Genomic DNA, 12,837 nt, shown 5'->3' on the forward strand with positions numbered 1-12,837 from the left:
TTATATGAATTCCATGTTGTACGAGTCACTTCGATTTTACAAATACGTGTGCCGGGCTGTGAACGGCTCACGTATTTGTAAAATCTAAGTGACTCGTACAACATGGAATTCATATAAAACGGAATTATCAACAGAGTTATAGGGGAGTCTGCTGTAGTAGTGTTGCATTATTATTTTTTTATATGAATCTAGAAATATCTAAACTTTTTCAATGTTTTAACTTGTGTAATTATTAAATTCATTGATTCTACAAAGCTTTCAATAAATCAACAAAAGGTTAGGTTTTGAGAATATGGATGAAGGTATACAAAATCAAAGTTTTGAGTAAATTAATGTTGAAATTATTATGTAATTATTTCGGTGTAAATATTGCATGAGTCTGGTTGTTGCATTATATACTACAAGAAAATGCCGGCAGCTTCGGTGCCAGTGTGAGAAATCTTCATTCTCTCTTCCTCTGTGATGTCCTCTTCCTCACCACTTTCATCCTGCACACTTTTGAAGATTTCTTCATCGATTAAAGCCCGATCTACTCCACAATATCTTCATTCAACCAATTAGTAATGTCTTCTTCGTTAACTTCTCCCAGAAGCTTGTGGAACATATCAACGAACACAGCATCCAGAAATGTTTCTGAATTGACTTACTCATTATCACTCGATGTAGATTCCAACTCACAGTTGTCAGTGTCAATCGAAGCTCAAATTTTTTCCAATCCTTCACTATTGTAGTGCTCTCCACAATGTCCCATGCTTCTGCTATTTTAAAAACACGTATGTTGATCGCTTTCCACGCCTCCAGCATAGCTTCGGTAGAATCGTTTTCACATTCATCTAATAGGGAGCATGTCGATAACGATGCGTAATTGATTCCAAAATTCCGATCCGTAGATTGGATTAGAGCTGTCACATTTGGTGGGAGAAAGACAGTTCGTATATCATCTGATTTCAGAGACAAGTCAGAGGGATGACCGGAAACATTAGATTATAAATTAGAAGGATGGCTTTAGCAGAAGTTTCTTTTTCTTCAGTTCTTCCTTCTCAGATGGTACGAATTTATCATGGAACCACAGAGAGAGAATTTCTAAGTCCCTCCATGCTTTCTTTTGAGCACGATAATCTACCGGTAGTGTACTCATCTTGCTGTGCTAAAAACATCGTGGCTATTGGGCTTTTCCAATCACAGGAGGGTAGTTTAATATTCCCATCGGTGTTTCAACACGCTATCAATGTGACGCGTTGTTTTTGTTGTTTATACCCACAAACTTCGTTTTCGTTCTTGGCAGCAAAGGTTTTTGGAGAAAGCATTTTGAAAAAGAATCAGTCTTATCAGTATTATACACTGTAGCGGAGATTGATTTATACACACTTCCAGTTTGATAGCCAGCCCTCGCGTGCTGTAAAACAGTTTACTGCCGCCAAGTGTTTTGTCAAATGCCACTGCTTTATCTTTGAGTATCGATTGCTCTATAAACTATTTGTAAACGGCTGCATCAAGTTTTTCCTTCTCATCTTTTCGCATAACTTTTCTTTTTCCCGTTTGTCTATTTGGCTGGCGCACTGTCGCAGTTGATTCTCTTTTGTCTTTATTTCATAAATAGTAGCATATCCGACGATGTACTCAGTACTGATGGATTTTTGGGAACGATTTTGCTTTAACTTCCCTAATATTTTCAATTTCTGCGTGAGTTCTAACAAAACGTGTTTTTTTTCAAGCCATAATTGAAGTTTATCACGCCACTTTCCACACTTCTAAATCAAAACTGAAACCTCACACAGGTGTGAAGTTTCAGTTTCAATTTAAATAGCGAGGTTGCGGCCGAAGTTTTCATCTCTAAAACGTAAACGTCGAACGTGAGTGCCACTCGGCGTTCACGTTTTAGAGATGAAAACACTGGCCGCAACCTCGCTAATAACTGGCGTCATGTTGGATGGCCATCTACATGACGCACTCCATTTATATCACAGCCGTCGGCCGAATAATCGAGAGGATATATTATATGTATCATTCGACAAAGAAAAAAAATCCATATTTTTTCTTTTATATGTCAGGTTAATGTTCTAATGTAATTCATACAGAAATATAGCACTGATGGAGCAGTGGTAGCGTCGTGGTCGGACTGAGCATTTACGTGTAACCTATTGTGCGCTCTTATTTTTATCCACATACGTATGGCAGAAGTCGGGATATGTCACAGAAGAGAATATTACAATTTTTCTAATGTTATTGATGTAAGGGCATGTCCCGAAACTTGTTGTTATTTGTTAAGTTATGGCAACGCAACACGCAACATCTGAGCGATCTTCCTAGGGAGATGCCTTCCGGGAGGTCTTATTATGGGAAATGACCCCTGTTTATGCGTTATAGATGTGGATAAAGCCCGGAAAACTGCACTTGGCCAGCTCGTCCGAGCAAGGCGCGAACCCACGACCGAACTCCCAGTGTTCAGGGTACGAAGACCACTTGGCCACCAGTGGGCACTTTCCCGAAAGAAAGTATTCATTAGAAGATTGTGATAGAAATCCTTTCATTTCATGTGCTCATTTTAAACAATTGATTAGTCTTAAAATATTTTTTCTTTACGTTTACATTACACCATAAAAAGTAAAAACTTCGAGCAGAATCAATTCCTCGTTATGCTGTCTGGCCACAATGCTACCATTCCACCACCATAGCTATGCACTATTCCATATTCCATATGAATTTACATTAGAACATTTTAGAACTCTATTTCTCGTGCACAGATAAAAGAAAAATGGGGGTCTTCTTATTTTTTCCCCTCAACCAAATGGCATATATTTTATTAAAAATGTAAGACTGATATGAGAAAACCCTCCCTTATGAGATAGAGATTGTTTTATAATCCGGATAAACGGGGTTCCTCTGCAGTTTCTTCACTTATATTTGATATTTACCTTTCTCCAATTTCTTTACAGCAATGCTCTGCAACCTTTTGCACGACACACCTAGGTACTTTCCGCAATTCCATGGCACATCACAAGTAAAAATATACAAAATATATAGAAGTTACAAAGTACAGTACATATCAAAAGAATACTGATTTACTGTTTTATTTTCCCGGTTGTTATGCTTACGTAACAAGGAAAAGTATTGGAATCATGTCAAATTTGACACTCCGAGTTTTTTGCAAATTTTCACGTTTTGAGATCTCCTAAATCCAAAAAAAAGTCAAAAACTTCCGTGAATATGTATGTATGTATGTATGTGTGCTGGCGTCTACTTCGCTTGATATCTCAGGATGGGGTAAAGATTAAGAAACGAAATTTGGATGATGGCCTGTATATGAGGGGCATTGATGTTATTAAATTTTGGTGGTTAAAGGTCGAGTGGGTGAGGAGATAAAGGGTAGTCATGTGGCATATCTCGAGGGGGTAGGACTTAATGAAGATTTTATTCGTTATTAACGTTTACATTTTTTTTTTTTTTTTATAAAACTCATCCCTACCCTCAAAATTAAGGTTTTTGCATTTTATAATTAATAACGCAAATATTTAAAATCTTTTTTTAACTTCTTTTTAAATATAAAAATTTCGCGAATATCTTCGCTTTCTTTTCGTCTTTTATATCAGCGACAGTTTTTATATTTTTTTTAAAAATTAATAACATTAAGATTTTAAAAATAAAATATCATAATAGATATTTTATTTTTGCAGTTTTAAATTTTATCGCCGGAAGAGTTAAACAACTCGTTGCTGGATATTTTCTTCGGTTTATTTTCTTCGAATATTTCCGGTTAGTTGACTATATTTTAAAAAAATGCATTCTCTAAAACAAGAGTTTCCAACCTAGTCACTATTAGGCTGCAACCTGGTTAAGGTGACAGCCTACCGCTCTGGGGGACCCGGGTTCGCATCCGAACGGGTCGAAAAATTCCCAGGAATTTTTCGGGGAGTGGTCTGTTCGGATATGTCGGGCCCCGTCCCTCACCACCCGGTAGCCCCATTGTGAGCCTGGCCGAACCCATAATGGGCTTGCAAAAAGAGGCCTCTTAGTGCCCACAGGGCGGAAAGAGTTTAAAAAATCATCCGAGGGCGTCTATCGATTATCTGGGAGTTCGATAAATTACTAGGGATTGTTTGGGGATCGCTGTTGGAAAAAAATATATATTTATGTAATGTAATTTTTGAAGTGCAGCGAGTAGCNGTAGGAACAAACGAACATTACATTTTTATTTATATAGATAGATAGAAGATGATCTGCTTTAGTTCATTTTCACAGAAAAGCATAATGCCTCATAGAAAAGCAAACTTAGGGCGTCGTACTCATAGCGCCATCTGTTGGACATAAAAGCCTTAACCTAGATTATATCTTTTACTTTATATGAATGTTTAACGTAATAATATATAGCCTATGTCCACCCTGAAGTTCCATTCTAAATATTGGTGAAAGAATTTTTGAAATCGGATGAGTAGTTTCGGAGATTACCTGCTGCATACATACTTACTTACAAACATTACCTCTATAATATTAGTATAGATATTTAATATTTAATGGAAAAATATGATTGAATGACATTTCTATTCTGTTTCATTAATTGTATCATCAAATGAAATATATTAACTGGTTCTTTAATTTTTGGTCATCTTTTAAAGATGATAAAATAATGTAGTAAAAATATATTTAGTTAACAATCTTATTAGCTTATAAAAAATAATATATTTAATGTTTTTAAAATAAATATTTATTTATAATAAAAATGGATAGGACATTTAGAACAGTATATGAACTAGAAAGTTTCATGTTTTATTTTTAAATTTTTAAATAGACAATTCTTCTGGACAATAAAAATTTGCTTTCAATGTGGAAAAACATTTTAAATGTTATAACAGAAAAAAGTATAGATATTGTGAAGATTCAAGAATTAATTAAGTATTATTTATTATTAATTTTAGAATTTAATGATATTATTAATTCAATTCTAAAAATATTTGAAATAATTAGCAACATAGACCAAAAACATGTTTATATTCCAATGAATTAATTTATTTCATTATTTTATCAAAGAAAAACTATCTGTATACTTTGGATAACAGATATAATCAAGTCTTCATACATCAATTATTGATAATGGTAAATCCCTCCATAATGAAAACAAATATAGTTCTCTATGCAATTTGTATTATCTTAATGTCAAAACTTCTTCCAACTTAATGATATTCTCTACTGTGATAAACTTCTGTTTAGTGATACATTTTTTTTACTCTACTTATAAAATATATAGTATTTTCCTTTCTCTACAATGATGACAATGTAGTAAATTAAATTTTAATTCATTTGAACTTACTTCTCACAGGGTTTTGAAATCAAAAATCTGGTACTCTCTTAATATTGATTTTACTATAAACACTACCCACAGTCAATAGGCATCAGTACTGATGAGGTTTGCTAGGCTGAGCATGTTTTTGATATTTTAGCACCCAATTTTTTGTTCAGCACTCAAAATTAATTATCAATTTTTGCTTTAACTGAAAAATGTTTTCAGCAAAATTTTTTAAATTTGAAGTTAAAAAAGTTAATTCTAGTGTCTACCAACTTACTTATAGAATGCATATCCAAATTTTTTAATATATTTATATATAGTCTTAATTTGTACAAATCTTTGCATATTTTTCTCATAGATACTATCAATAAAATATTGAACTATATATTTTTTTTAACTGAAATATAATTTTTACTTTCAATTATTATTATTCATAAGTTATTTATTTATTTAGAGAACAGCAGGGAAAAATATTAACAGGAAATGCCAAACTGAATGAGTTAAAAAATAGATCCATTAGAAAAGAATTAGAAAAAAATGAATATTTTAACTTGACCCGAAAACAAATTTTATCCAAACTTGCAAATAAAGAAAGAAATAAAGAAAAGCATAACACTGAATTGCAAAATATAATGGCTGATAGTACAATAGTACAAAAAACAATTTGTGAATTGGAGAAACAAGTAGATCTTTGCAATGGTGTAAGTTTTAACTATAAATGGCTCTTGCATTTCAGAGATTGTGCATGTTCATAAAAACATATATGAAAATCAGAATGAATACAAATCAAATGAACAAAATTAAAATATGCATTATTATAAAAATATTTTAAAATAAATTTTAGATGTTTATCATCCTGAATGTGCATCCTTATTATCAAAAATGTTCAGATAATATATAATGTCTATTATTAAATTCACTGTTACCAAGAAACAAATGTGAGATTTTATGCATCTAAAAAAATGCAATACAATAAACNCAAAATTAAGCTTTTTGTCATTTTATAGTAATTAAAAATATAAAAAGCTTTTATAACAAAATCTCATAATAGATGGCTCCACACACAATTTTATTTATTTTGCTTAATAATGTAAAAGTTATTTTTTTTCAAATAAAAACGCATAACAGCCGGTAAAGTTACACAACTTTCATTTCTGGATTTTTTTTCACTTGTGATAATATAAAAATACTTCAAATTAGTTTATAATCAATTTTCCTATTTTGATTTTATTTCTTAACAATCAGGAAACTACTCCGTACAAAATATCATGCATGAAAAGCATGTGATCGGGATCTCAAATCTGCACGTGCAAAATTTTGTGAAATATGGCTGCAAAGGTGTAAATTGTGAAGCTTGTTAGAATTCCTTTTCTCTCAAATCTTAGTGGCGATAAACATGTAAGAGACAAATCACTCTCTCTTTTGAATCAATACCTATTTATCATATTCACGTGCTCACCTGTTTTTTGGTGAGCACGTGAGAAGGCGTGGTCCTGCACAAAATGCTCAGTTGTGGAACTCTCATATACAGGATATAATGGGTATAATATTTAATTCTTTTTATAATTATGGTATTAAATTTTGATTAATTTGTAAGGCACAAATATGTTTTATCTCTGAACAAGTCAGTGCAATAAAACAAAATGATATGAGATTGAACTTAAAACTTTCTTCTATTATTAATATAGGAAAAACATTTGAAGTCAAAAACGGAATATCATAATGAATTAGAAAAAAAACTAGAAAGACAGCAAGATGAGTTGATGAAATATAAGAAAGAATTAGAAAATCTTGAAAGTTTATGTAGTAAAATAAATAAGTCAATTGAAACCGAAAGCAATGAACTGAAGATTATAAGTGAAGAATATAATAATGCAAAGAAGTTAAATGATGCAGCTAAAGCAGAAGGTAGGCGTATTTCAAAATAATAATTTGTATATTTGCATTTAGTGTTACCACCCGTCCGGTTTTCACCCGGACAGTCCGGGAATCGACTCACTGTCCTGGTGAACTATTAATTTTGTCCGGGAATATCTTGCGCAACCTGTCGACCTTTTTTTTCCTGCTTGTACTGTACGATTCGCATTCGTACACATCTCCAATATCCAATAGAGCTAAGTCATCTGTAGTTGTTTTTTCTTGATTTAGTTACTTACGTTACTCCTACCCAAGTCTAGCTAGTCCCTAACTGTAACTGATTTAGAACCGCCAAGCACTGCACGTTATTCTTCGCATTGAAAAATGACATTGCGCATGCGTCAAGAATTTCTGTTCGAACAAACCTTACCTGCCGTCCGGGTCAGCGATTTTGAAAAGGTGGCAACACTATTTGTATTATTTCACAAATCATAACAACTAAATAAAAATGTGTCTTAACATCTCATTATGTCAAACTTGGAACGTTTGTGCAGGGGTCCCCAAAGTGGTTAATATCTGGCGATCGACAAAATATTTTCGGGGTTCGATTGAAAACAGCTCATTAATTAAAAATTATTAGTTCGGTGGGTTATGTATGACAGTCCAGGATGATGTAGATTTGCATTCTAAGTAGAGATGCAGAATATATTCAATCGAGGATCGAAGGAAATTAAAGCAGTCTTAGGGAAATTTGCAGTAGAAAAAAAAATATTATGGTAGTAGCCATAAAAGGAGTAGTGCCTTGACTAAGTGAAGTTTCCTCCCTAAACTGTCTCCTTGGGTTGGTTTGCCAGTTTAGGCACAACTCGAAATTGTTTTGATGTAGGTTCAGTGAAAGCATACCTCAACATAATCAGTGTATACAGTTTATTTACAAAATATATATAGACTATATAAGTTGGAAAACACAGTAAACACAAGATACACAAAGCATAGCTCCTCACGTACTAGTTTGGCTTTCGGAAATGATTAAGTTCTGGAGAGGCCTCTGTCAGCTTGTGGATTGGCTCTACTGCACAGTGCCAGCACTTACCCATCCCTGAGATGTCTTGCAGAGCAGTATACTCACTCGCTCTCTCTCTCTGACCTCAGCGGACTTTCTAAGTGTCTGAGCCTTCTGTGTTACCAGTCTCGAGCCCTTTCTCTCCCTCTCTCCTGCTTGCTCTCCAATTTAAGGCTTTTTGGATGGAAACTTGCAACCAATTACAGATCTTCCTTGCAAACAGCTTTCACCCAGTTCTGCTTGGATCAGATGAGGGTGAAGCTTACTTTTGCATCCACCTATCTCCGATGTGGGTGGTCACCCACTTGTTAACTGCCAGGTGTTTGCCACCTGTCAAGTTGTTTACGTTTGGACCAGCCTTAAATCCAATTAGCGAGGTTGGTGCTTCCTTTGTTCCTTTTTGTTTACAAACCAATACTTTACAAAGTCTATACACATTAATTAGATTATCAAGTGGGAAGATGACATCCACATTTGGGTCAGGTGGATGTAAAAGAAAGCCCCTGGTGACAAAGCTTTGATTGATCAGAATTTGGCTCTCAAAAAACATTGAAGTTGGGAAGAGGTCAGAGAGGATAGGGAGAGAGGTTATACTCCTTCGGAAATGATGCTCAGATATGGATGAGGTCTGAGATTGGATGAAAAGTGCATACAGAGCCAATTCGTGGTCCAGAAATTACCAAGGAGACATCAATCCACGGTTGTTTCAGATTATCCATGGTCGTTATTTGTCACTTGGTATATTGTGGCAACGTGATAAACTGTGTACATTTCCTGTAAATAAACTGAATCGAGTTGAGTACAGTATAGATGTCATATGAACCTGCATTTCAAACATCTTGGGCCGTACTTACTCAATAAAACGGCTTGAGGATACAGAAGATAGATAGAAACTTTTATACTTTCTTAAAAATCAAAATCAAATTTTGCAAAAAACCGAAACAGAGCTTTAACAAGAACTGAAAAAAAATCCAATTTTATTTTGGTTCTTGTTAAAGTGAGATTCTAATGCTTGCATCCAGATAAAGTCTAGAAATTTATTGAAAATGTTCGAATTGTTAACAAGAATGTCCAGTGTACAGGGCTAATTATAGACCTGAAGAACAGTCAGTTCCAGATGTAGGTGCAGGTTGTTGAAATGGCAACAGTCAAAGATCATATGTTCAGGGTCCTGTAATTTTGACTGTGAAATTTATCAGAGTCACAAAATGGGCTATTAGGGCATCTAAAACAATGCAGATAATGGTTAAAGTTCCCTTGCCCCATAAAAATTTGAGTGGATTAACAGTTGATGCTGATAGCGTTCGTTCTCAGCCTCTATTAGATATCTGACAGAAATTGATATGTTTTCCACCCAGTCTCTTCTGTCTCCCATTCCTTTTGCCATAGTTGAATTGCAGTGCAGTTGACAGTGTTGTTAATAGCCATCACTGGAATACTATTATAACTGACTGTAGCAGAATAGGCCACTGCCTTGTTTTTCAAGAAGATCCGCCTTCTTGTTGGTTCATTCTAACACAAAGATGTAATAAAATGTATGTCCTATCCTATTAGTAGCAATAGACAATAGGATTTGTATGCAATGCCCAAGGCAATGATGTAAAATAAATAAATGTGACTTAATTCAATCTTGTTTGCTCTTCACTCTGCTGGTAATTTGCATATGCTACAGCATTGTTATAGATATGGTACACATCTTCACTGTTTTGGTTTTGGAACAGCTTGGTGATCCTTTGAACTACAGCAAGCTGAGTAAACGATGTCCTGCAGGTGTCTCCATTAAAGCTGTGTTTAAGCAGAGTTACCCATTATGCTGAACATGTAGCCTATATAGACACATAGTATCACACCGAAATATCTGGTAAATTTTGTACCTGTGCATACTGATGTGAAATCTCGCTGTTAATTTAAAATGTTATACAGTTGTTTTGACTGATTTTGTATTGGTGCACAGATCCTCTGTAACTGACAATGAATCATAAATGAATACATTCAAAAATGGGTCATCATGAAGTACTGTAACATAAACACATAAAAATAAAAAATGCTTTTCAGATACAGGACATTCATTACATTCTTAAGCTAACTTTTTCAGGTTTGATATTTCAAAAATCAAGTGCACATAAAAACCGAGAAAACACAGTAATATTGTTGTGAATAAACAAAATGAAACATTATATAATCAAACTAAAGCTATTGTTTTAAGTGAAAAGATTGCTATAATAGAAGAAAACAGTAAAGCCAAAAGTCAAACTGATGTTGCTGAAGATGAGTTTGAAAAGTAGTTGCTAAAATTATGGAAAAAAGATAAGATACAACAAGCTTTCATAACTCAAGAGTGAAGCAATAAAAAAATCAAAGATACAGTAAATTTGAAATTTGATGTAAAACAAACAAAAAATCATGAAAAAATTAATCATAATTGTAATTTTTTAATAATTTCAGTAATCTTTAAGAAATTTGTTTAGTTAAATTAGGTCTAAACAATAACCTGATACAAATCTTTTTATAAGAAATGTTAACATTTTTGGCTATTTTCATGTTTCTAAAATAAAATACCAATAAGCTAAAGCATTTGTTAAAGTCATTGAATAAATCAGTTTATTAATTTAACAATTGAATATGTATACTATACTACTATATATGGGTATTCACTTAGTTTTAATAATTTTTAACACCTAACATGATGGAGAAACTCATCCTAAATGCAAAAAAGCGTGAAATAAATCAGTACAGTAAACAATAACAGGATTTCTTTAATTGATCCTGTTATGTGAGAAAAAGCTGCTGAAATTGTAAAAGAATTGAATATTAACAGTTTCAAAGCAAGTGAAGGATAGCTGTTAAAGTTTTGAAAGTATCATTCCATAACTCATAATCATATCAGGAGAATCAGGATCAACAAACCATGCTGCAGCTGAAGAATGTATAAAGGAAAAGTAGCCCATTATTTTCTGCAACTAAACCCCAGCAGATATTTTCAATTGATGGAAATCAGTAATAAATAACTACTTGGATTAAGAAAAGGGGAATAGTGCTAGATGGCATTTTTTTTCCAGTCTGAAAAGACTTGAGGAACCTTGGGTGTAAATGGAAGACTAAAGGGAATTTACAGAATTGTGGTTGTTTTTGTAGTAAGAGGGAAAGGTGGTCCCAATGATTACATAATCTGTCCAGTTAGACAGGAGCTAGCAAGAGTGGCATATGTTTACAATACATGATGTTAGAATCTAGTCATATTTTCTGTCACCGTTGTGCTGATTTCCTTGAAGATTGGGTGGAAAGTATTAATGTTCTAGGCTTAACTGGAATTTCTTTTTTCATCTTGATCTGAAGAAAGCAGCTTGTACATACATTATTCCATGACAAAACTATGAATTGAAAAGTATTAAAAATGAAGCATATTTTTATTTTAATAGATATTTTTAATGCCTTTCAGAAGAAAAATTGCAAATTGAAAGAAAAAATTTAGAAATAGAAGTTGCAAGACTAGAGGCTTTAAAAGAAATCACTTATTCAGAAAAGGATAATGCGCAATGTGTTGCAAAAAGAGTAGGAATTGAGAAATCTGCACTGAAATCAGAAAATTATCAAATAGTATGTAATAAAATTTCAAGATAATTTTATTATTACTATATAAGTTATATAAATATAATAATAATAATAATAATTTAAAATTTATGATAATTTAGTATATTTTTAATATATAGGATATGCTGATTAGCAATCTCCAGGAACATCTTTTAACTGAAAAAGAAAAAGCAAATCTTTTTAAAGCACAATGTTCTGCTCAACAAGAAGAATTAAGTACTTTGAAAGATCATGTAATCAAAACAAAAACAGAAATTAAGGTACTTTTTTTAGAAAACATCTTGCAATTCCTCTGAAATTTATTACAATTCTAGTTATCAAATTAAAAAGTAGTAATAATATTTTCAAAATGAATTAAACTTTTAATATGTCTAGGATATAAGAATTTATTCAGACTTTTGTATTGGATTTTGGATTTAAAATAATGCAAAGATGCATAATTTTAAAAATATTTTTCTATTATTTAGAAACTATATAAGATGATCAAAAATAATAAATACTAGCAGACCCCGCCACGCGTTGTTGTGGCTCAAAATGTATCTATTATAAATGTATAACACTTCCCCGTGGGGGGAATTTTTCGAAAAACCCCTTAGTGTACATTTTATTGACATACCCTATTAAAACGCAATCAAAAACGCAATAAACTGCATCTGAAATAGTATAATAGAAGCCAAGTTCTTCACGGTAAGCCTTAATCCTGTCCCTCTCCCCCGCGGGGGACTATCGAAAAATCCCTTTGTAGTGTATATTCTGTTGACGTACCCTATTAAAATGCAATCAAAAACGCAAAAAACCGCATCTAAAATAGTATAAATAGAAGCAGAGTTCTTTACGGTAAGCCTTAATCTTAACCATCTCCCTTCAGTGGGGGGAATTTCGACATGTATATTATATAAAAACACGTGCATATTCGAATGCAGCGTTGTGTCAAAATTTCAACGGAATCGGTATGAACAAACGAACATTACATTTTTATTTATATAGATAGATAGAAGATGATCTGCTTTAGTTCATTTTCACAGAAAAGCATAATGCCTCACAG

At 33.0% G+C, this 12,837-nt stretch overlaps 2 protein-coding genes across 2 annotated transcripts in view; both read left to right on the top strand.

Moving 5' to 3' along the window:
* Positions 1-12,837, top strand: part of LOC111616756 (coiled-coil domain-containing protein 40-like) — a 31,219-nt gene that overhangs the window by 6,473 nt on the left and 11,909 nt on the right. The window contains exons 4-6 of the mRNA XM_023358129.1: positions 6,970-7,189; positions 11,641-11,798; positions 11,912-12,052. Coding sequence (XP_023213897.1) covers positions 6,970-7,189; positions 11,641-11,798; positions 11,912-12,052 — 519 coding nt within the window. The remainder of the gene's footprint in view (positions 1-6,969; positions 7,190-11,640; positions 11,799-11,911; positions 12,053-12,837) is intronic.
* LOC111616758 lies at positions 4,787-6,071 on the top strand. Its single transcript, XM_023358130.1, has 2 exons — positions 4,787-4,890; positions 5,736-6,071. The coding sequence occupies exons 1-2, from the start codon at positions 4,820-4,822 to the stop codon at positions 6,034-6,036; spliced, it is 372 nt and encodes a 123-aa protein (XP_023213898.1). The 5' UTR covers positions 4,787-4,819; the 3' UTR covers positions 6,037-6,071.

This window comes from Centruroides sculpturatus, unplaced genomic scaffold, assembly GCF_000671375.1.
Source record: "Centruroides sculpturatus isolate CEXI.00-Female unplaced genomic scaffold, Cexi_2.0 scaffold2039, whole genome shotgun sequence".
In the NCBI taxonomy this organism is placed as follows: domain Eukaryota; kingdom Metazoa; phylum Arthropoda; class Arachnida; order Scorpiones; family Buthidae; genus Centruroides; species Centruroides sculpturatus.

Coding starts and splice junctions, on each gene's coding strand:
- LOC111616758 (XM_023358130.1), top strand. CDS start 4,820: ATGTGGAAAAACATTTTAAATGTTATAACAGAAAAAAGTATAGATATT. Junction 4,891..5,735: donor AAGATTCAAGAATTAATTAA/GTATTATTTATT, acceptor TTATTTATTTAG/AGAACAGCAGGGAAAAATAT.